This window comes from Suillus subaureus, assembly GCF_016647635.1.
Source record: "Suillus subaureus strain MN1 chromosome Unknown BJ212scaffold_2, whole genome shotgun sequence".
NCBI lineage: Eukaryota > Fungi > Basidiomycota > Agaricomycetes > Boletales > Suillaceae > Suillus > Suillus subaureus.
Window position 1 is genome coordinate 211,911 of NW_024538558.1, and position 22,186 is coordinate 234,096.

General features: G+C 47.3%; 7 protein-coding genes across 7 annotated transcripts; 2 read left to right on the forward strand and 5 right to left on the reverse strand.

The window, feature by feature from the left end:
- Positions 1 to 135: 135 nt before the first annotated feature.
- Positions 136 to 5,174, reverse strand: BJ212DRAFT_1443605 (SNF2 family N-terminal domain-containing protein; the record flags this gene model as incomplete). The annotated part of the gene is made up of 11 exons (XM_041337854.1): positions 136 to 537; positions 593 to 745; positions 804 to 1,082; positions 1,131 to 1,472; positions 1,530 to 1,737; positions 1,861 to 2,084; positions 2,137 to 2,332; positions 2,392 to 2,830; positions 2,884 to 3,181; positions 3,231 to 4,697; positions 5,016 to 5,174. The coding sequence occupies 11 exons, from the start codon at positions 5,172 to 5,174 to the stop codon at positions 136 to 138; spliced, it is 4,167 nt and encodes a 1,388-aa protein (XP_041198717.1).
- Positions 5,175 to 5,465: 291 nt separating this feature from the next.
- BJ212DRAFT_1259373 (SPOC like C-terminal domain-containing protein) lies at positions 5,466 to 8,372 on the forward strand (the record flags this gene model as incomplete). Its single annotated transcript, XM_041330017.1, has 11 exons — positions 5,466 to 5,582; positions 5,632 to 5,686; positions 5,736 to 5,867; positions 5,916 to 6,087; positions 6,139 to 6,199; positions 6,250 to 6,801; positions 6,849 to 7,064; positions 7,122 to 7,304; positions 7,362 to 7,578; positions 7,644 to 8,157; positions 8,204 to 8,372. 11 exons carry the CDS (start codon positions 5,466 to 5,468, stop codon positions 8,370 to 8,372), a joined length of 2,388 nt encoding a protein of 795 aa, XP_041198718.1.
- A 175-nt stretch (positions 8,373 to 8,547) lies between these two features.
- BJ212DRAFT_1443607 (uncharacterized protein) lies at positions 8,548 to 10,609 on the reverse strand (the record flags this gene model as incomplete). Its single annotated transcript, XM_041337855.1, has 6 exons — positions 8,548 to 9,046; positions 9,098 to 9,417; positions 9,468 to 10,293; positions 10,345 to 10,393; positions 10,429 to 10,527; positions 10,582 to 10,609. The coding sequence occupies 6 exons, from the start codon at positions 10,607 to 10,609 to the stop codon at positions 8,548 to 8,550; spliced, it is 1,821 nt and encodes a 606-aa protein (XP_041198719.1).
- A 188-nt stretch (positions 10,610 to 10,797) lies between these two features.
- Positions 10,798 to 12,160, forward strand: BJ212DRAFT_1294899 (anion-transporting ATPase; the record flags this gene model as incomplete). Its single annotated transcript, XM_041332264.1, has 8 exons — positions 10,798 to 10,870; positions 10,935 to 10,952; positions 11,004 to 11,071; positions 11,124 to 11,262; positions 11,323 to 11,416; positions 11,470 to 11,728; positions 11,782 to 11,943; positions 11,984 to 12,160. 8 exons carry the CDS (start codon positions 10,798 to 10,800, stop codon positions 12,158 to 12,160), a joined length of 990 nt encoding a protein of 329 aa, XP_041198720.1.
- A 172-nt stretch (positions 12,161 to 12,332) lies between these two features.
- Positions 12,333 to 13,831, reverse strand: BJ212DRAFT_1314187 (UBC-like protein). The gene is made up of 10 exons (XM_041334115.1): positions 13,611 to 13,831; positions 13,479 to 13,555; positions 13,319 to 13,423; positions 13,248 to 13,268; positions 13,100 to 13,192; positions 13,026 to 13,036; positions 12,920 to 12,971; positions 12,850 to 12,868; positions 12,767 to 12,773; positions 12,333 to 12,708 (listed from the first exon to the last, which is right to left on the reverse strand). The coding sequence occupies exons 1-10, from the start codon at positions 13,678 to 13,680 to the stop codon at positions 12,702 to 12,704; spliced, it is 462 nt and encodes a 153-aa protein (XP_041198721.1). The 5' UTR covers positions 13,681 to 13,831; the 3' UTR covers positions 12,333 to 12,701.
- Positions 13,832 to 14,968: 1,137 nt separating this feature from the next.
- BJ212DRAFT_1259417 (porphobilinogen deaminase, dipyromethane cofactor binding domain-containing protein) lies at positions 14,969 to 16,091 on the reverse strand (the record flags this gene model as incomplete). The annotated part of the gene is made up of 3 exons (XM_041330021.1): positions 14,969 to 15,524; positions 15,572 to 15,582; positions 15,633 to 16,091. The coding sequence occupies 3 exons, from the start codon at positions 16,089 to 16,091 to the stop codon at positions 14,969 to 14,971; spliced, it is 1,026 nt and encodes a 341-aa protein (XP_041198722.1).
- A 523-nt stretch (positions 16,092 to 16,614) lies between these two features.
- BJ212DRAFT_1259616 (uncharacterized protein) lies at positions 16,615 to 17,064 on the reverse strand (the record flags this gene model as incomplete). The annotated part of the gene is made up of 1 exon (XM_041330042.1): positions 16,615 to 17,064. One exon carries the CDS (start codon positions 17,062 to 17,064, stop codon positions 16,615 to 16,617), a length of 450 nt encoding a protein of 149 aa, XP_041198723.1.
- Positions 17,065 to 22,186: the final 5,122 nt, after the last annotated feature.

Here is a 22,186-nt window from a genome sequence, read left to right on the forward strand (position 1 = left end):
TTGTGACCATTCAAGTTGTCTTATAGATCAATGTGGTGATAGTGTACCAATACATATACTCCAAAATCGATGCTATCATAAAAACGAGGAAAGAACAAAACGAAAACGCAGATCAAGAATGCTGTAAAGAAATATCTAGTCCTCATCACTTGGCGTCAGGTATTCGTCATCGCTGATCACCTGTTTGCGACCAGCACTCCGAGCCCTGCCCCGCTGCGGCCGCTCATCCTCGTCCATAGGCGTAAGCGCCGAGTCATATGCTGCAGAGCTTGACGGTCCACTTAGAGCTGGTGAGGCCCCGGGTAGCCCCGTCCCAGCAGTGACTCTCTCCAAAGTGTCGTGGAACACCTTTTCCATCTCCTCAGCGTCTATGTATACCCACGAGCCCTCCTGATTATACGTTCGTGCGTTGTCGAACATGAGCTTCCAGTCCTCTTTGTAGTGCATGATACTCTTGTAATATCCAGTGTTACCCCGCTTTCGAAGTGTGGACAAGGCAATCGGATGCGTGATTAACTGATAATAATCCGGATAATCCTGATTATATCGTCAGTATGTCCGTGTAGCATGAAACCGGACGTCTTCTACTCACTCTCCTGTCGGGGAGCTCCCGGAAAAGTTGACAGCGTTTCCGGCCATCTTTGTCTTCACAAGCGAGAACCGCTCTGAGAACCTCATTAAAAGCCTTCTTCATCTTATCCCGTATTGCAGGCGATAGGTCGCCCGCCTTAGTTTTTCGTCGTTTCTGGATGTCGCCGACATCATCAGAAAACGTTCAAAAGAAACACTCAGAATCAGCTCACCATGTCACGCTCTTCGTCGTCATCGTCGATCACCGAAGGCGTCACAGACATAGACTTCATCCCACGTTTCCGCTTGCCAGCCACGCCAGGTGTGTCGTAGTCGTTAGCAGTCATCTTCCCCTTGCCCTTCTTTCCCTTGCGCCCGACACCCACGTCTGATGTTGGAGTATTACGACCAGGTGTATCGGTGTCCTTGAGAAGCTTGTTGGCAGCCCGTCGTTCTTTCTTGCCACGGGCACGATCAACGAGTTCTTGCAAATCCTCTCCGTCCTCCACAGCCTAAATTCCAATCAGTATGCATGCATCGCGACATCCTACAAGACGTACCATCGCCCACTGTTCATCGCTAAGACCGTCGTTATAATTTACGACATTACGACGACGCTGACCACGGCCTTCGATAGCATCATCAATCTCCTTCGGCTCGAACGGTTCATCTGTCTGATAGCACTCAGGCAGCTCTTCAAGCTGCATGAGCGGCAACGGCGGTTTCCCCCTGTTGCCGACCGCACGCCATGCGTCCAACGCGTCCCGTTCTCGCTGAAGATCCATTAAGCGGAAGATCTCAACCTCCTCATCATTTCTTGCCAACATTTCGTTAAGCTCATCGTCATTCATGTCACCAGCTTCTTCATTTTCCTCCTCTTGGTCTGCTTCGAGGATAGACCGCTGCATATCATTCATTTAGCCAGCCGTTATTTGGGAAAGAGGTGCTGTAACACCTACCAAGAATTCTTCTTGCTCTTCCTGCGTCGACTTATTGTCGAAACGACCAGCTTGGATAACCTTGTCGTCGATATCGAGCTTGTACCGCGCGCGAGCATACATGGCTTCTTCGACACTCTTTTCCGTGATGAAACGGAGGATGCGGACAGCCTTGGTCTGGCCGATACGGTGAGCACGATCTTGAGCCTGAAGATCAGCGTGGGGATTCCTGAGACATTAGTATCAGCATGTCTACCCAACCGATAGCCAGAAGCTTATTCACCAGTCGCTATCGAAGCTGCAAACCTACGCGTCAGCATAGAGAACAACGCGACGGCAAGAGATAACACACATGATGACCGTATCCGCAGTCTGCAAATTGAGACCCAAACCACCAGCCCGTGTTGACAGGATGAAAACTTTAATCTCCGAATCCTTTGCATTAAACTGCTGTACATGCAAGGCACGCTCGTCCGTCTTCGTACCACCGTCAAGACGGAGATACTTCCAATTCATCATCTTCAAGAAATCTTCCATAATGTCCATGACCTTCGTCATTTGGAAGAAAATAAGGACCTGGTAGAAACAATGATCAGCACAGCTCGAACAGTCGTAGAAAGCGACGCACCCTGTGACCCGTTGCGAAGAACTTGGGAAGGATACGCGACAAAAGCTCGAGTTTGCCAGCTGACCTGACCAATTTATCGTCGATGAGGCCGGTAGGATTGACCTTGTCCTCGACACTCTCGAACAAGAACGGATGTTGACAGATCTTGCGCAGCTGCATGAGCTCGTTGCTCAGACCTTTCACCCCTCCAGATTTGCTAACAAGTCAAAGATCAGTACTACATCCCGCCCACTCCGCCAAAAGCCAAAAACGTACCCCTTTGCATCCTTCCCATTGGCGATCATCTTGTGCTTCTTCATCTGCCTATACAGCTGACTCTGCAGGGCACTCATGCGGACCTTGATCACCTTCTCCACCTTATCTGGAAGTTCGCTCTCCACGTCTTTCTTCAACCTTCTCAACAAGAACGGCCGCAACACCTTATGCAACCGCCGGATGATGAGCAGAGCCTCTTCTTCGTTCAACTCGATCTTGTCCCCTGTACCCGAGTTCGCGAATGGCGTGTTGAACCACTCGTCAAATGACTTTACGGAGTTGAAGATCTTGGGTAGGACGAAGTTGAGGAGGGCCCAAAGTTCAGGAAGGTTGTTCTGAAGGGGGGTACCGGTGAGGATGAGGCGGTAGCGGGAATGATAGTATTGCGTGAGCGTCTGCGCAAGTTTCGATTGGGTGTTCTTCATGCGATGTCCCTCGTCTAATACCGAAGATGAGCAACCAAGTACCGACAAATTGCTCAATTCCACTCACCGATGATCATATGCACCCATTTGAGTTTACTGAGGATAGGCCGATCCTTGATGATGTATTCATATGTAGTGAGCAGAACCTGGAACTGGCCCATCCGCAGTTCGCCTTGGAGGTTGCGACGTTGCGCAGGGTTACCCTTGTACGAGATCATTTTCACCGTTGGCGCCCACTTCGCGAATTCGCCGGACCAGTTCGTCATTGTTGATAGAGGCACGATGACGAGATAAGGACCGCGTTGTCTCTTGACCTCGATTAAGAAGGTGACCAGCGAGATTGTTTGGATGGTTTTACCAAGACCCTACGCTAGTGTGAGATACGATATAAAGAACCCAAATGTGGCTGCTCACCATCTCGTCTGCAAGGATACCATTGAGCTTGTTGTTGTAAAGACTGACCATCCATTGCAAGCCCTTGAGCTGGTAGTCCTTGAGCTGACCACCGATAAGAATACTAGGCTGCTTCATGACCTTCTCCGAAATGCGATGCGCAACAGCGTAGTAGTCCACCTTGCCCTTGTCATCCTGGGCATCAGCACTGACCTGGGCGCCAAACGTGGCCTCGTTTGCGGGGCCTTCCTCTTGGTCAAAGTTCGTATCCAAGGGACCAGACTCATTCTGCTGCGCCACGACAGCCTGCGCAAGCGAATCGAGATAGGCGTCCGTCTGCCGCAGCAAATGGGTGATGCGCGTATCCTTTGCTGTATCAATAAGCTTCATATACGCCTCCTCATCATCCGCCTTGAGCGCCTTCAAACGCTCCTTCGATATCCTCTCGATACGCTTCTGCTCCTCCTTCTCAGTGAACGCATGGAACGACAACACGGCACGCCCAAGCTTCGCGACCCGCTCCTGCGCAGAACGGTTCACAGCGATGATGTCTCGTCCGTGTTGGCAGATGACGCCGAGCTGTTCAACGTGTTTGTGTTTTGCACGCCTCTCGCGGTCGATACGTTGCTTGCGTTCCGCCTGCTCAGTCATGCGTGCATCTCTGAGTGTAGGCTTGCGGGCTCGCCTAAAGTCCACGCGGTTGAGCGGGAGCAGGGTGCCTTGGATCAGGCGCTCCGCAACAATCGCGCGCATGGCGCGTTGCTTCTCAAGCACCTTGAGGGACTTGAGCTCAATCATTGCACGTAGCTTCCCATGTGGGGACAGCGCTGAATTGTCGTTGGCGGGCTCTTGCTTATGCGAACCGAGGATAACGTCCGCCAGAGAATCAAAGTTACCATCGCCAATGGTGGCTGGAATCTCCTCGAGTTCTTTAATGCGCTGTTGGACGCGTGCTTCGATGAAGCGATCGCGCTCGTTGATGATCTGGTGCACGTCGAGCCCTGCAGGCATTATGGAGGGGATGAGGAGGCGCTGGAGGCGCGTTGCGACCATAGTTGGGTCAACGTTGGGTGGGCGCTCGAGGTGGGAGAAGGGGAGCTTGAATGCGTTATATGGGTACACGCCGGAGTTGACTGCTTCTTCGAGGAAAGGACCTTTGGGAAGATCAGCAGGGTCGATGGAAGGACCATGCTCTTCTTCTTTTATGACTTCAACTGGCACAGGTGTTTCGGTGGGTGGGGGTGGGGGGGCAATTTGGCCTTTCTGTATTTTAGCAGCGCTGTCAACTATACGGGAGGACACATCTGGGCCCTGCAGAAGATTTTCGAGATCTGGGACGGCGGTGTTGGGAACGCGAATTGCATGCTGTAGGTGGTCTGGGATGGGGGAACCGCGGGTGACAAGTCTGTAGGCCATTATCTGAGCGCGTAGAGCGGATATTTGATCTGGAGTGAATGATACGGGGGTAATGGGGGGGACTGGAACAGACTGTGGTGCAGAGTGACCGTTGACAGCAACGCCATTGATGAGACCATCAGTGGAATGAGATGATTGAGGTTGGTGGCCGTTTGACTGTGGCTGATCTGGGTGCGATTGTTTACCTAAAGGTCATGAGTTTAACCTCCTTAGAATATTTGAAGAGACTGACTCATTTGTTGTTGAGCTCCTTGTGAATAGACATTAACTTGCTTGACAAGCTGTGCAAGTTCAGGGGAGGTCTCCATTGTGGCGCCTGATTGCTTGAGTTCTTTAATGCGCTGAAAAGTGGTAAAGACATGTCAATCTCTGTAGTAGATTAAGACTGACCTGAATAATCATATTATAACGTTGCATATGTGCTTGACGCTGCTGAGCAGGCGATAACTGCTGCTGCTGTTGATTCATTGCAGACTGCATCTGTTGATTATTAGTGAATGAATTTTGTTGGTGACCAGGCTGTATCAGGAGTTGGCCTTGCATGGCCATGGGGTGGCTTGTCCGGCCTACTAGTACGTGCCTCTCGGCTCCTCCTCAAGAGTCAAAACAAAAGAAGGAACGTCGTGGGAAATAGTTTTTGCGCAGCCCGTTGTCAGCAAGTCACGACGGTCACGTGCCCAATCCCTAATTGACGCGTTTCTCATTGACCGACGTGTTGCTCTTTACCACCACCATGCCAGCTGAACGTGCAGGAGTATGCTTCTTCTTTCGTTGTAATCTTGTTTCTAACATGTTCTACAGTACACCGTAACAATGTTCCTCATCGACGTCTCTCCGTCGATGGGTGCAACAAGATCCGTAAAATTACCCCCTACGCCCAACGGGGAGCAGCGCACCACAGAGATGACCAACCTCGAATGGGCATTGCAATTCGTAAAGCTCAAGATCCAAGAAATGGTACGTCGACTAAACAGAGACTTGCTCTTATCAACTCATGGCAGTGCAGATTTTCAATGGCCGCAAGACGGACCGATGCGGAGTCATCCTGTTTGGCTCCGAAGGTGCATCACCATTTCGTATACGCATCACGATTTTCTGACTATAGTTCAGAAACGAACAACATAATTCATGAAAAGAACGGCGGATATCAACACGTATCAGAATACATTCCCATCGCACATCCCAATTCAACCACCCTCGCTAAGCTCGACGCCCTCCAGCCTTCAGAGAACTCAGGAGATCGTGTGTACTCACTAATTCCTTAGAGCTCTGACATCTCATTCTCTGCAGCTATCGACGCCCTCATCGTCGGCATCGAAACACAAGACATCTACCTCAACAAGAAGCGCACATGGACGCGTAAAATCGTCATCGTGACAGATGGCCAGAGTCCCATGGAAATCGAGGACTGGGAGGCGACTGTTAAAAAAATGAATTCCGTTGCTATATCTCTCACTGTCATGTAAGTTACTCGTTCAATTCTTTGTTCGTGTCCTGATTTGTACTTCATCAGCGGTGTTGACTTTGATGACGACGAATTCCCTTTCCACGAGGAGGACAAGTCTACCATCAAGGTACATTCCCTCACATCCATCTTTTCAGATCTAATTTCCTTTCTTATCAGGTCGAAAATGAAGCATTTTACCACAAGCTCACCTCAGCCCTTGATGACGGCCTGGTCGGAACTTGTGTTTTTGCTCTCCAAGAAATCACCAGACCAGACATGAAACAAACCAAATCCGCCCTTATGGGCACCGTTCTCCGCCTCGGCGATGTCGACGTGCGACCTGAAGAGGCCGTTGAAATCCTCGTCAAAGCCAGCAAATGCACAGCCCTCGCACGCCCCAAGAGCTGGAAGAAATTCGGCCGACGCGAAAAAACTGAAGAACAAATGCAAGTCGATGAAGAGGAAGAAATGACGGTGTTTGCGCAGCTGAAGATGCGTAGCGAGTACTACATCGATCGCTCGACCCAGGATGGAGAAGAACAGGACAAGATGGATACGGGCAGTGATGATGAGGAAGACAAGGACAAGAACCTCGAAAAGGTGGAGAAGGAACAGCTGATCAGGGGCTTCAAATACGGCTCCACGTACGCTCCGTGCCCTGATGGGCAGTTCCGGCGCTTGAACACAAGAAAAGGCATCGACATTTGCGGATTTTTCCATGCAAAGAACGTACGCCTACCTCTTTATTCCCATGTGCGTAGCTCATGCAGACACAGTTCCGCCGAGAGCTAGCGATGGGTGAAGTCCAATACATATGGGCAGACCCCGGTGCACCACAGCAGCAGGTCGCGCTCTCGTCTATCGTACAAGCCATGTATGAGAAAGGCGTCCTTGCTATTGCGCGCTGGGTCTCTAAGGACGGTATGGACCCAAAGATGGGTGTTTTAGAGGCACACGTTGATCCAAAAATCGATTTTCTGCTGTGGGTGCAAGTACGTCTCACTCTGTCGTTCCCTACCCTCAACCTGAAGTAAATTGGGGTATGATAGATGCCCTTCGCAGACGACGTCCGGAAATACACCTTCGCCTCCCTCGAGAACCTTGTCTCAAAAAACGGCGAATCAATCACAAGGCACCCTTACCTCCCCACAGAAGATCAACTCGAAGCCATGGGTAAATTTATTGACTCCATGGACATCATGGATTCAGGGGAGAAAGACGATGAAGGGTGCGTTTTCAATTCACCAGAAGCTTGCTTTGTTGTGCTGAGCCAGTTATTAAACAGGAAGCCAGTTCCATGGTACGACACCCAACAATCGTACAACCCCGCTATCCATCGCACGAAGCAGGCGCTCTTCCACAGCGCAGTCGTGAATGACATTACCAGCAACCCCCTTCCCCCACCCCATCCCGAACTCCTCAAATACGTCAACCCTCCCCAGTGGGCCCTCAAAGCTAGCAAAGACGCAATCGCAGAGTGCAAAGCAGTGTTCAAAGTTAAAGAAGGTACGCGCTTAATTACCTTCCATTTCATAATTCACTCAATCCTCATACTTATTTCATTCATTCAGTACCCAAGAAAGCTACAAAAGTCCGCAAAGATGGCCACGTCCGCGCCATGGACGAAGACGATGACATGCTCCTCCTCGACAAAAAACCAGTTGCGTCGCGCAAAGGCAAAGAACCCGCCGCGTCCCAAGTACCCGTCTCTTCGAAACTCGCACGTCCAGCCAAGAAATCCGCCGCTTCAGATTCTGAGACGGAAGAAGAATCAGACCAGGAGCCACTCTTGCTCAACAAGCGGCCCTTCAATGCGCTGCCTACCCCAGAACGCTCGATGTCGCCTGATGTAGACCCTGGTCGTGCACCGGGTCGTATTATTGGCTCGACGTACCCTCTGCGCGATTTCAAGACAAACCTTGCACAAGGAGACGTGGTGACGAAGGCTGTGGAAGATATGGGCGTCATCATTAAAGAGGTGGTGTTGAGGCCGTTCGCATCGAGGCGGCATAAGGAAATGATTGAGTGTATGATCGCTATGCGGGATACGTCTTTGAAAGAGGATGAGATTGATGCTTGGAATGCGTAAGTATTCGAATCGCCTAGGCGCTCAAATGCTCATTGTTACCAGTTTCCTTAAGGACTTGAAGGAATCGTGTCTCAAGGAGGCCGGAAACTCTGAGTTCTGGCAGGAGGTACAAAAGCTTGGGCGCAACCTCAGTCTCATCAGTGAGCCCGAGGCAAAGAAACTGGGGGGTCATTCTGAATTTTCTGAGTCTGCATCTGAAGCAGTAAGTTGACTCTAGCTGTTGATGAACGTCACCTGATAAGCCCTTTGTATCTTAGTTCATCACCCAGTGATTGTGAAGCTTCTTTCTGATATAGCTGTTAGACCACTACCCATTTGGTCTGTGTATGTTTTACTGTACTTGACTATTTGCTTAATGCCTTGATAAAATTTTAATTTGTCGTACCTCACTTCCGTCCCCACCACCCCTCGAGCAAACTACTAAGTCCACCCTTCGCAGGCGCCTGTGGTTCTGGTGTTTTCGGTCTCGCCACCTCCTCCAAACGTGATTTCGCAGGCACAGCTTGCACGGGAACAAGCGCCGGTGCAGATACCTTCCCAGCTCTCTCCTGCAATCTATCCATATCCAGCTGCACATAGTTTAACGCGACATCGAAAAACAACGGTTTCTTGTATGTCTTGTTGTCTGCGTCGACGGAGCCGCCGTTGTATGCGAACCATTCGTTTTTGATCGTCAGGCTGTCTTGAGTGATGGTGGATTCCAGAGCATCGAGATCGGAAGACGTGAGTGGATAGTAAGGGGGTGATCCAGAAGAGATAGGGTCTTCTGAGAAGATGGACAACGTAGAACGCGTTTCACGGAGATAGATGGTTGCATGTTGGATCAATGAGAGAGCTTCAGCGTATTTTTTCACGGCTACATAGCACTGCGCGAGATAAGAACATCTTGAAACACTGTCAGCGCATGGAGTTAATGCAGAAGAAGTTGATCTTTACCTGCGGGCTTTGGTGAATGTAAGACGGGCCTCGACAGCAGACGCTAGGTCAGGACTTTCGTCCACGATGCTCAAGTTGCGCATCTGGGCAAGACTTTGGATGACAGTGTCCAGGAGCTTGACCACTGCAGGATAAAGTCGGGCGTCGACATGCTCTTTCTTTGGTTTTGCAGAAGCCTGTGGTCGATGCGAGGTGAGGAGAGCGGAGACTAGAAGGAGATCACGCTGGATCCGGCGAGAGAGCAATTGGTAGACGATGTAAGCATGAACAAAGTGGATATCACGCGTGCCGGCTGCAGAGGTAGATGAACTTCCAGAATTCTGTCGAGTTGATTAGCGATAAATACAAATCGACGAAGGTGACGGCACACCTGATGCGCTTCAACCAGTTTCCTGGCCAATTCTTCCGCATCGCTGAGAGCAAGGAGAATAGCATCATATGCGGCAACGCCCTTCTTGGACCCATGACCGCCCGACTTGCCTTTCCTCCCCTTACCGCTAGCAACCTCTGCCCGAGCAGGCTCACGCGATTGCGTAATCTTCGCCTCTGCCTCCTGCACCCGCAGCAATACATCCACCAACTCTGGATTGCGCACTGGCACTGGCTGGCCTTCCCACATCAAAGTCGCCAACTTTTTCCTCCCTTCACCTATCTCAGACACCTCTCCCTCCTGCCTAAACTTTTGAATCAGAGCATCACACCCCTCGACGATCTCCCCTCGATGCTTCTTCGACAACCCAGCAGCGATCGCATCCACATCGTATGCCCTCTCCCTTCCAAGTTCATGCGCACAATACCTTATTTCGGGGCCGATTTCATCTGCAAACACCGTTGCGAGAGCCTGATCCCTGCTTGTCGCAGCACGATCAGCGAGTTCGTCAAGAAGGTGCCTTGCAACGCTAAGCTGGATCACCGCATCCTCAAAGTTGTCCCGGTATCGCAGGAAGCGACCATTGAGGATCAGAGTGTAGATGGTAATTTGCATCAGCCCTTCTGCGGAAAGGCGTGAAGATGCATATAAAGATTGACAGTGCGATAGAAGTTGCGTCGACCAGTGTACTGCACGGCGGAAGCGTCCTGTAGCACTATGACGCAGGGTTCCAGCTTGATCTTCATTAGCTGGCTGAAGAGATTGGGTAACGAGATCTTGAGAGTAAGCCCAGGCACGTTCTGACTCGAAGAGTAGAAGTTCTAAGCTATCCGAGATTCATTAATTCTTGATGTGTGAAATGTAATGTAGTACGCACTGTCCATCCTTGACGCTATCTGTGCTTAAGGGAGACAGTTTCTTGAATTCTCGCCCCTTGCCATGGGTCATTTTGAGGGTGGACCGAGACGATGCGTCCTATTGGCGCAGTGCTTCCTGTATCGCGTGAAATCATTATACCGGAGACCATAAGCAGTCCGTTGTTCGTTGGCTAGTTGTAAAGCTGTTGGGAATGGATATGAGCCTGTTTCACACCGATAAGTCTGCAGTAACCAACCTCTGAATGATAATTTGTTTTCCGACATAGTGACCAGAGTGGGGGCTGGACACGTACTCTGCAATTTTATTCTAGTGATGTGTAGAATGTCGCAGTAGGATGTAGAAGCTGAAAGAGGCTGCTAGTCCAAACGCGGCTTGATCACGGTTTCACAGTACTTGAACTTTGAAGACGCGCAACAAGCTTCACCTTCTTTACGACTTTCGAACATCTCAAATGGCAGAAGAATTATTACCACCAACTCTGCAGAATGTTCTGGATCAAAAGTCATTGAAATGGATATTCTGCGGTATGTGCTTTACTATCCAGCTGCTTGCTCAGCTCACTCTGGGGTTGACTCGGATGGGATGCAGGTGGTAAGGGTGGTGTCGGTACGTGGCCTCTTGAGTCTAAACTATTAAAAACTTGATCCATACGTACAGGGAAAACAACCACCTCGTGTTCGCTAGCCATTCAACTCGCTCAGTGCCGAGAATCGGTGCTACTCATCGTACGTGGTTACATCTACGGTCTCAGAGGCCGATGTCCACCCTCAGCTTTAGTCCACCGATCCAGCACATAATCTGTCGGATGCTTTCGGACAGAAGTTCTCGAAAGACGCGACAAAGGTCAATGGATTCGATAACCTGTCCGCTATGGAAATCGATCCTACAAGTGCAATCCAGGAGATGGTCGAGCAATGTACGCGTTGACATCTCACAATACTACGAGTCTTGTCCCGCTGACACTTCGCAACCCCAGCCGACTCAAACGGTATGATGGGCTCGATGATGCAGGATCTTGCATTCGCTATTCCTGGTGTTGACGAGGCAATGAGTTTTGCTGAGATCATGAAGTTCGTCATCTAACTTTCGACTTCCGTGGATTGACGAGACAATGTCCTCACAGACACGTCAAGTCGATGGAATATTCAGTCATCGTGTTTGATACCGCACCGACAGGTCATACCCTGCGTTTCCTTTCGTTTCCCACTGTACTGGAGAAGGCTCTGGGCAAACTCAGCACGCTCAGTGGTCAATTTGGGCCCATGATCAGACAAATGTCGAGTATGATGGGCGGTCAGCAGGATTCTCAGGAGGATATGTTTGCAAAGCTAGAGTCTATGCGCGCTGTGATTAACGAAGTCAACACGCAATTCAAAGACCCTGTACGCCTCATCATTGAACATACCGGAACTATCTCAACTCATATTATTTTCAGGAAAAGACCACTTTCGTTTGCGTTTGCATTTCCGAGTTCCTGTCCTTGTACGAGACGGAGCGTCTCGTTCAAGAACTGACGGCTTACGAGATCGACACGCATAATATCGTCGTCAACCAGCTGCTCTTCCCTAAGACATGCAAGTACTCGCTACTGCCCCACGTAATACAATTCTAATTTCAATCTAGCATCCAACTGCGAGCATTGTCAAGTACGAAGAAAGATGCAACAAAAGTATCTTGCCGAGGCCCATGAGCTCTACGACGAGTTCTTCCACATTGTTCAGCTACCATTACTGACGGAAGAAGTCCGTGGTCCGGAGAAGTTGAAGGAGTTCAGCAAGATGCTGGTAGAGCCATATGTTCCTAACGTCGACTGATGAGCTGGGGGTGATTGACCGGTAATTCACGGAGCGCATATAATATATTTTACTTTTCGGACACTGAGCTGCTTTATACCTGTGATCCAATGGCAAGCATCCTGATATCACTGGTACACGTTAATATTGTGCCGGGGTTTCCCTTCGTGAAGCCTGTATAAACTTCCATCGAGGTGAGCAACCGCCTGCGGGCATCCACTTATCTCCAAATATGTCCAGCACAGGTTACCAAGCTGTCTTTCTCACCAATAAACCTACACGTCGTGGGTAGAAACAGACTTCTACAGTTCACGCGCGCCGTAGATAAGCAGGCGGATCAAAGTCGGGTAGGACTTAGCAGGACTCGTGGAAATCAAGCATACAATCATGGAGTCTACAAGCGTCATCTGTGGGGTCTAAACTCCATCACTTCATAGCAAAAATCCCATGAATAGACCCAAAGAACTGGAATATGACTCCTCGCGTTGCCTCGATGATCCCCTTGGTAGTACAACATCTGCCTTTAGGCCCAAGATATATTCAACAATCACTACCACAACTACTACACCCTAATCATCAAGCAAAATATCAGTATTCGGATATGAATGACTGGGAATGAAAACATACGTATCATCTGATGGTGTGATGAAGCAGACACGCAGGATAGATGCCGTGAGCCGGCGAACATATGCAGTGTACCAGCCACTTACCATCGTAGTGGAAACGAGTCTATGTCGAAAAAGTTCAGAGGTTCTTGAATGACTGGGCGCCAAAACATACCTTCTTTGGATTATCGGGTGCGTACCGAACGTACCTGTCGTTATCTACAGGCCTTCAGGGTCCATATTATAAATGAAAAATGACATTAGATGAGATGGAAGCTCACCGTTCCTTCGACTGTAACATATGATAATCGTGTTTCTAGAGCGGCTGTATCGCGGATAGCGAGGAGAAACTCACTTTACACGATGCAAGCATGCTCTGCAGGGTTACACACACAGCAGAAACACTCAGAACTGGTGACCATTCAGTTCCAAGGATAGAAGCACAGATCTACGACGTATCAGACGTATCACAGCGCGCCGAGTTCGGCATGTATCGAACTCACATGTCCATTGGAGTATACATGCTGATCAACGGTCAGTCATCATGGCAAGCTCCAACTATATATATACACACCGGATGCACAGGTGCCGTTGATTCCTGGTTGACGACGAACTGGACCGCAGGCGCCGAGATAGGGTAGCTTGGGTCAAAGCGAAACATGAGCTTGAATACCTCCCCCTGACCATATTTTTGTAAGGACCCATAAGCCACAAAAGTGAACCTCCTATCAGACCTGGTATAAACTTTCCCCCAGAATTTCTATGGAGAAGTACCACGTCTCAAAGTTGTCAGCGCTGAGTAGTGTGATGCCTGTAGTCAACGGCGGGGTCGGTTAGCTGCACGTATAATACGTGAGAGGACGTACCTGTGGGACATCCTTCTGTTTGTATTTCACTGAGTTCTTTGCGCAAACGACGAGACGAGATTGAGGTCATGCCAGTTCGAATCCAAGCCTAGGATATGTGTCCTTTACCGGTTAACTGAGAATTAAACGGTCACCGGTCCAGATCGGGAACGATGTAAACAAACACAAAGAAACGCCTCCCATAAGAATGCTCTGCGATTTTTTTTGCTCTTTAATGTCTTTGACTCCTTCCAGCTTTAGAGTCACCTGCTGCTCGAAATTGTCCAGGGATTTGCAGGCGCTCGCAGGAAGGTAGATGATTCTTCTTGCTCTTCAGGATTGCTGGTTCATCGTCCTCATGATCTTGCGTACTTGAACTGCAAGAGACACTTCGGATTGTCGACAAGTACATTTTGTACACTACATAAAATATACATCATCTCAATTGCAATCACTGCGGAAATAACTTCTTAGTTGGACATTGACTGGAGCAGAATTACTTGGCGGTCCCAAAGTAAAACGTACTTGCTAAGTGGACACAAACACGACTGCAAGTCGTGTTTGGGATATTTGATGTCAGTCCTGAACAGATTCTATTCAGACTGTCATCACGACTAGCCCGAGTCTTTCCTCGCTCGAAACCGCGTCCGTCAGATGCACACTCAACTTCATCCCAAGCTCCCTCCCTGACACCGCGGAAGCTGCTCTATAATTTGGTGAGTCAAACGTCTGATGTTTTCAAAAATATCTAATAGGTCTTACAATCACTCCCAGCTCTCCATGTGTACTCTGCTACCCTCAACTGCATCCACGACAACCCGTCAATTTCCTGTACAAGATGTGATCACGCGATGTCAGTGGTGTCAAGGATGGTTCGTGTTGCAAAAGGCTGCTAATCAGTTGTTGGTACCCCTTTGATTAGGTTGGGGTGCGAGCGAGAGTGATTCGCTGTAAACGGTTCGTGTCGCTACTGCCGCCTTTGAGTTTCTTGATCTAACTGGCTGTTAGGATCGCTGGGCCTTCTCTGTGTGTTCTGGGGCACGCCATACATCACTATGGGAGGGGAGGAGAACAGGTAGAAGAGCGAGAAGGGGGATCTGGCATTTTTTGGATGTATGGCAGATCCAATGATAGAAGCATGTAATCATACATAAAACCGACCAGGGAATGAGATCTCTATAGCCTAAGAGTCTGTACTCTGGTTTGGGTGTGCAATTTCGTGCTTTGTGCACTTTAACTGGTACATTTTGATTACATCTCCGTACTACTAGTACACTTTGTGTCCATATACAAGGCCTACTAGTAGCCCTACCCTTTCCGCATACGATTATTTCCTCGTTTCCCAAGTTCGCATTTGCCAACATGCCACAACTCCCTGTCTATTCTGCTGTCTCTGCTTCACTAGCCTTCTTCCGTCTATCTTGGGTGATGTCGTCCAATATTGCCTTGGCACCGTTCGACATCAATTTTATCGCAAGATTTCTACCCAGCTCCTCCGCACCCTGTATGCTCTCAACTTCCTGCGAAAGGGTATCTTGGACGTGCAAAGAACCATCAAGTGATGTGACGCAACCCGTTATCGTGAGGGTTGCGCGCGTCAATTCCCCAGCGCTTTTATCAATCTGCGATAGCGACGTAGAGACGCCAACAGGAACGCTACATCCACCTTCCAGTTCTCTCAGTAATGCCCTCTCTGCGAGGCACTTCCACTGTGTTTCCTGGTGGGTTAGCATTTTGCACAATTCCCGTGCTTCCTGATCGTCTGCGCGGATCTCGACTCCTAAAGCGCCTTGAGAGACAGCGTGGAATAGGATTGGTGCAGTGAGATCCGTCGTGACACGATCTCCCATCCCTAGCCGTACGAGACCGGCTTTAGCCAGTATGAGCGCCGTATAAGGACCATCGGGGGCATCGAGCTTCGCAAGACGGGTGTTTCTGGGGTTGATAATAAGCTTAGCTTGAAAATAAAGATATGGCCTTACAAATTTCCTCGCTGCAAACATGTTAGCACATGCGGCGTGTTTATGGGCTACGAAAACGTACGACGTCTAGGAACACCAAGCCAGGGAAAGACCTCCGCAACTGCGCAACTCTCCGAACACTGCTCGTACCCACGACACTCCCTTCCGGCAGATCTTCCAAAGTCTTGTAAGGCAAGCCCTGCTTCACCACAAGACTATCAACAGGGTTCTCTCTCTCCAATATCGCTCCAAGTTCGCAGCCGTGCGGTAGGGTCGTGGGCACATCCTTCAAACTATGCACCAGCATATCAACCACATTCTCTTTCAACACAACCTCGAGTTCTTTTGTCCATAGCGCCTTCCCTCCGAGTAGATATAAGGCTTGGGATTGGTTCTTGTCGCCCTCGGTCGACATAAATGACGTGCCAAATGAAAGGGCCGGAAATGCAGCCTCGAGGCCATCTCTGACTATGTTCGTTTGGATCTGTGCGAGTTTGGATGCTCGGGAAGCTAACACGAATGATCTTGAATTTGAGGCCATGGTGCGTGCATAGATTATCGCAAATCAAATTCTGTGTGGCTTCGTGGGTAATGTTAAATGATTTCCTTATCGGGAAATCAGGGGAGTTTGTTACTCTATTACGTAACGAGGCACGAGCGGAGAACTAGAATTAGGTCTTTGCGCAAGCGTCGGAAGCAGTACGAACCTTTTTTTTTTTTTGGAAAAGCGAGTCTATTACGAAGCAACTGACACTGTCTAGCCCTTACGTAAAACGCTTATAGTGGCGCGCCGGCGCCATCCGAGGGAAAATGCTACTTATGCACACTCCGTGTCGTGGAGTAGTGTGGGGCTCTGTATACTACCTGGTGTCCTCGGTCTGCGAGGGCCTGGGTAGTTTAATACCCACTAAAACCTCTAGGGTTGCCACCCATTTGTCATTATTTTGGTCTGTTGTGTTGTTTGTATTTATCTCGATTATGTCAGCCCAAGTTTGGGCAACTATTATGATGGCCTTAGATGATCTTTTTGTTCAAGCTGCAATTGCGCGATCTAATTGTAAGCATCAGTTTATAGTGTTGATCCATCTTCTAGTGATGTTTCCTGTGGTGTGTGTTTGTCCTGTGATGGCTCTTTTGCACCTTATCGTCCAAATGAGATAGGCTGACTCTGATAGCAGGATTCTAAGGAGGCGGGATATCCCTTTTGATTTTTTGGTGGAGTTTTGGTTTTCGTCATCTTGATTTTGGGGTTGTTGTGGGAGGGATAGCGCACCACATCCTAAGATTAGGCCTATTGATGGTTCTGGCCAAGGTCCATATTTCCTGGGCCATATTTTTCTTGTCAGGCTCCATATTTTCTTTTGTTCTAGGTTGTTGCAGTGAATGAGGATATGTTCCATTGACTCTGAGGGTTCTTCACAGGTGCTGCATCTAGCCCTTTGTTCAAAGGTAGGTATTTGTAGCCAGAACTCTCCTATTTTATATGTGTTGTTTAATGTTTTATAGATGAACATTTGTATCTTTTTTGTGATGTCCTTATGTCTGCAGCTTTTCCATATTGTTTCATCTGTTTCGAGTGTGTTTGTTATGGTTTCTATGGTGACTCTTGTCATACTTAGTAGGCCAAGGGTTTGCCTGTTATAATCTAGGTGTGTGTCCACCATAAGTTTTCGGTACACTAATCATTGTGTGATCTGTGACAGTTTGGCGCCTTGTATGTCAAAATTTCTTGGTACATATAGGTCTATGGTATCGATGTCCACTTTTGTTGCTCCTATTTGCGCTAGTTGGTCAGCCTTTTCATTGCCTTCGACACCACTATGGCCTTTTACCCATTTGAAAGTTGTGGGGGTTGGTCGTCTTCGTAGATGGTAGGCTATCGCCTTGAACAAGGGGGCATTGGATATGCCTATCCACCCAGAGTCTTCCCAGCTGGTTAGGTGAGTGGTTAGGCCATTGATTACATATTTAGAGTCGGTTATGAATTTAATAGGTGTCTGTGGGTTTATGGATTGGAGGGCTATGAGGACAGCAACAAGCTCTCCGATTTGGTTTGAGTGGTGAGTGCTGGGCATGCTTATTGCACAGTTAAGTAGGTGATTGTCTGTTATCCAGATACCTCCACCGCATCTTGTGTTCTGTTTTCCATTATTCATGCAGGAGCCATCAGTGAAAATGGTGAGTGGGTTGTTTTGGGGGGGTTGTTGGTTTTGAGGTATGTGAAGGTGGTAGGCTGGTATATGGATGGGTCTGGTTGGGTTTATGAAGATGCAGAAACCTTCTGATAGGTTATTTTTCATCATAGTGGATGGGTTGAAGGTGCATTCTTGTCATGGTTGTTTTCTTGTGTTTGCATTTTTTTCTAACCTCTGGTGTGTCAATGTCAGGTTGTCTTTCGTTGGTGATGAGTATGGGTTATACTTGTGTAGGAGGTCACGGAGGATCTTATCTCCAGTCATTGCACATCTATGTGGATTTTTGCAGCCTTTGATATGGTCATCTATGCAGTCTTCGCATAAGCAGGAGTCTTGTTGTTTGTGTATAGCTTGGTTAGTCAGTCTCCTTGATATATTCTTTAGATCTTTCACTAATTTTACATTATGTATTTGTTTTAAACAAGGTTTTTAATTTTGTGGTATGTTTTAGGTGGAGCGCTGATGTGTTCCCAGGCTGGTAGTTGCTCTTTAAGGTTGTTTGATATTTTCAGAGGTGTGAAACTGGTGCAGTGTTTTTTTGGCTGTTTTTAACATTGTTGTGATTATCAGTGGCAGTTTGTTCACTTGCTTTCCTTGTGTCAGGGGGGACCAAGATGTGAGGAATGCTCTTGGGTCTGTGGTGTTAGTGGTGTCATCTGGTTTCATGCTGTTTATCATGGTGTCAACTATGAAGGTCCATGTTGGCTGGTGAGTTGATAAGTCCATGTATGACTTCAGCCATGTAATATTGATGGCTTTGTTTCTTTTCTTAATATTGAGAAGGTCTAGGCCTCCTTTGGCAATTGGTCTTTCTAAGCGCTTGTTGCTGATTGGTGGTGTTCGCTTCTCATTCCAGATGAAGTCTCTAATTTGTTTTGTGATCGCATTTTCTATAGATTTGGGCATTCCTTGTGCCTTCACAAGGAATTGCGTCATGCCACCTGCCACCATTTGGACAATAAGTTTTTTCCCTGTAAGTGATGGATGACTGAGTTCCCATCTTTTGAAGTTCTTTTCTATCTTTCCTAGGATCAGCTCCCATGATGTTGTGTGCTCAACATTGTTTCCTATCCAAGTGCCAAGTGAACATATTGGGTTTCTGTCTTGGGCTATGCATATCTGGTCCTGCCATGGATTATCTCTTTCATTGAGTTTTCTTGTTTGGATCACATGTTGTCGATGTTCGGTGGTTCCTATTGGTAGGATTTCAGTCTTTCTGAGGTTAAATTTTGCGCCTGATGTGCTACACCAGTTTTGTAAGATGTCTTCTAAGTCAGAGTAGCTGTCGTTATGGGTGAGGTATACTGTTGTGTCATCTGCATACATATTGACTATTATTCTTTCAGTTACACCAGGGATTTTATATCCTTTTATTTTCAGGGAGTTATGGAGTGCACATGCTAGAGGCTCAATGGCTATATTGAAGAGCAGGCATGATAGGGGGTCTCCTTGTCTTACCCCATGTGTGACTTTAAATGGTGAGCTTAAGAAGCCATTTATGGCTACTTTTGTATATGCTGACTCATATAGGCTTTTAATGGTTTCAATGAACAGTGGTGGGAGTCCAAAGGTTTTTAGTGTTTCGAGGAGGTAGTTGTGGTGGATTTTGTTGTAAGCTTTCTCTTGATCAAGGGCTACAATTACTCCATTTTCTTCCATTAGATCAGCATAAGCAGTCATTACCTGGGTCAAGCAGATTGGGTTGAAAATAGATCTTCCTTGGACAAAGCTGCTTTGATTGGGGTGTATCATTGTTCTAATGTGTTTTGTTAGTTGTATGGCTAGTGCCTTGGTTAATATTTTGTAGTCAGTGTTGAGTAGGGTTATTGGGCGATAATTTTCAATTAAAGTTTGGTCATTTTTCTTGTATAAAGGGCACATCCAACCTAAAGTGAAATCAGAGTCTGTATGGACTCCATGTAATTGTATATCATTTATGACTATGGTAAGGGTCTTTATAACATTAAATCCAGGTTCTTCATTCCTGCACACTTCTTTATACACATCATGGAGATGTTTCCACAGTTCATATGGGATCCCGTTGATTCCAGTTGCGCTTCCAGAGCATGATGACATAAGTGTGTATATAATATGTTCTTCCTTCAATAGTTTGTTCATTTGATTCATCAGTGTGCTGAGTTTTTGGTGGTCTGGTATTTCTTTGAGGGCCGTTTCTCTTATTTGTTGTTGGTTGTTGGTATTGAGCGTGGGTACATCGATTAGTTGGATGTCATTGTGGTATGTCCTTGCTATTTCTGCCATTTCTTCGGACTTTGTGGTGAATCTATTTGATCCTGGTATTTTGAGTTGGTGGATTATGTCCTGTGGTGCCTTTTGTTTGTTTATCCTTGACCAATATTTGCTTATCGATTCCCTGTGCATTGCCCATTTCGCTCTCGCTTTAAGCTGTGCTCTCTTGTTTTGTTTTTTTTGTAAGTGATCGATCTCTTGCTCTATTAGTATTCTATTTATTCTAGTGTTTTCGGAGGTATCTATGTCTTCCGTGTTTGAGGTTTTACATAGGTCTTTCATTAGTGCTTTGATTTGCTGATTTATTCTCGCTAGGTGCTTCTTTGTTGTTTCTCTGGCTGCGGCTGTTATTTTAGTTTTGAAGGTTTTCCACACATTTTGTGGGTTTACTTCATTTGATCTGTGACTTTGTGCATCGATTTCTTGTTGGCTTTCCTGTCCTATATTGATGATTTGTTTGATCAGGTCCTTATCCATCATCACACCAATAGGCCAAGTCCATCTTCCTTTGCCTATGTGGGGAAGGCCTGGGGGGGTGAAACATACTGACACCATGTAGTGATCAGAAGATATTTGGCTTATATTCATATTCCAGTTAATCATACTCTCATTGTGTCTCTCTGATATGTAGATCCTGTCTAGCCATGACAGTGTGTGGTGATTGCTGCTAAAAGTAAATGCTCGATTGTGCAGGTGTTCATTTTGCCATGCGTCGTGTACATTTATTGTGGTTCATAACTCTCTCAGCGCATTTATTGCGTTTTCATTATCTAATCTTGCAGGGGCTCGGTCAATTGGGTTTTTGGTGATGTTAAAGTTGCCTAGCATGAAATCTATGGCACCAGGGTTATGTTGTGACCATTCTGTTTTTATTTTATTCCAGAAGTTGTGGTGTTCAGTTGCGTTGTTTGGTGTGTACACATTTAGGATTCTTATTGTTTTGTTGTTATGCCAATTTATACTCAGGATGGCTGCTCTCCCAGGTATTAGTACTTCCATTGTTGTGCTTGATGCATTTGTTATTTCTCTATTTAGAACAAAGGCAATTCCTGCAGAACTGCCAGGTTGCAGTGGGTCACTCGTATTTAACACTCTTAGATGGCGGGAGAATAAGGCTTCTATTTGTGTTTCATGCTCATTCGTTAAGTGAGTTTCTTGCATACATAATATACCTATCTTCTGATCATGCATGGTTTGGTTTACTGCTGTCCATTTTGATGTAGAGTTTTGTGCAAGGTTGACAGAGGTATGTCCTTTCATATTTAATGTTGCTATCTTGATATTTGCTTGTGTTTTCTTTTCATTTAGTGTCAGGTTTTCTTGTCCCATGTCTTGTTGTTTGTTGTGATGTGGGTTATTGTGCCTTTGGTTTATGTTTGCATTGTTGGTGTTATGTGGGGGTGTGGGGGGTGTAGGGATGTTCTCATTTTGTGTGTGCCTGATGGGGCTTTGAGGTTGATGTTGGGGTCACCTATGGTAGGCAAATCCACTTCCAGAAGACCCAGACTGGTCATTGGGGGACCTCCCAGTGGTATGAGGTGGTCCCCCTCCACAGTCTGGGAAGCAAGCACCATGACTGACAGAGAAACCAAAAGTGGGGGGGGGTTGATTGTTGATTGTTGGTGATCATATTACTAAGACTACTTTATGATCATTGTGTAGACTTAGAAAGGGCATATCCTGGCCTGATATCAGTGAATTATGTTAGCTTTTTTGATGCATTCCAGTTCCTGTGACACTGAGGGCATCTACTAGAGTAAACTTAAGCCTCTTGGCACAGCTCATTCTAACCTAAATAGGTTTCCGTGTTCTGGTTTGCACCATGCTTTGGTGAGACAACCACAGCTTTCCTGTCCTGTTTTTACAAACAGTCAGTATATTTGGGCCAAGGTTTTGTTTTCCAATTCATGTCTCATTGTAATTGGACATGTTTTATCAACTGCTCACGTGATCTTAAGGGTTGGGCTTAAGGTGGGAGTGTTGCATTGTTTTGTTATGTTACGTTTTCTGTATGTTTCTGGTAGAAAGGACTGTGATTGCTGTATGCAGACTAAGGTGAGATGGATATGTAGGTATATGAGGGTGTATCTGAGTCATAAAACTGAGGGGGGATTGGAGGTAGGTAAGTGAGGGTGGTTCTTAGTTAAGTATGTGCTATTCTCATTGAGTATGTACTTCATGAATTAGGTCA

Coding starts and splice junctions, on each gene's coding strand:
- BJ212DRAFT_1314187 (XM_041334115.1), bottom strand. CDS start 13,680: ATGACCTCAATCTCGTCTCGTCGTTTGCGCAAAGAACTCAGTGAAATA. Junction 13,424..13,478: donor TGGGGGAAAGTTTATACCAG/GTCTGATAGGAG, acceptor AAATATGGTCAG/GGGGAGGTATTCAAGCTCAT. Junction 13,269..13,318: donor CAACGGCACCTGTGCATCCG/GTGTGTATATAT, acceptor ACCGTTGATCAG/CATGTATACTCCAATGGACA.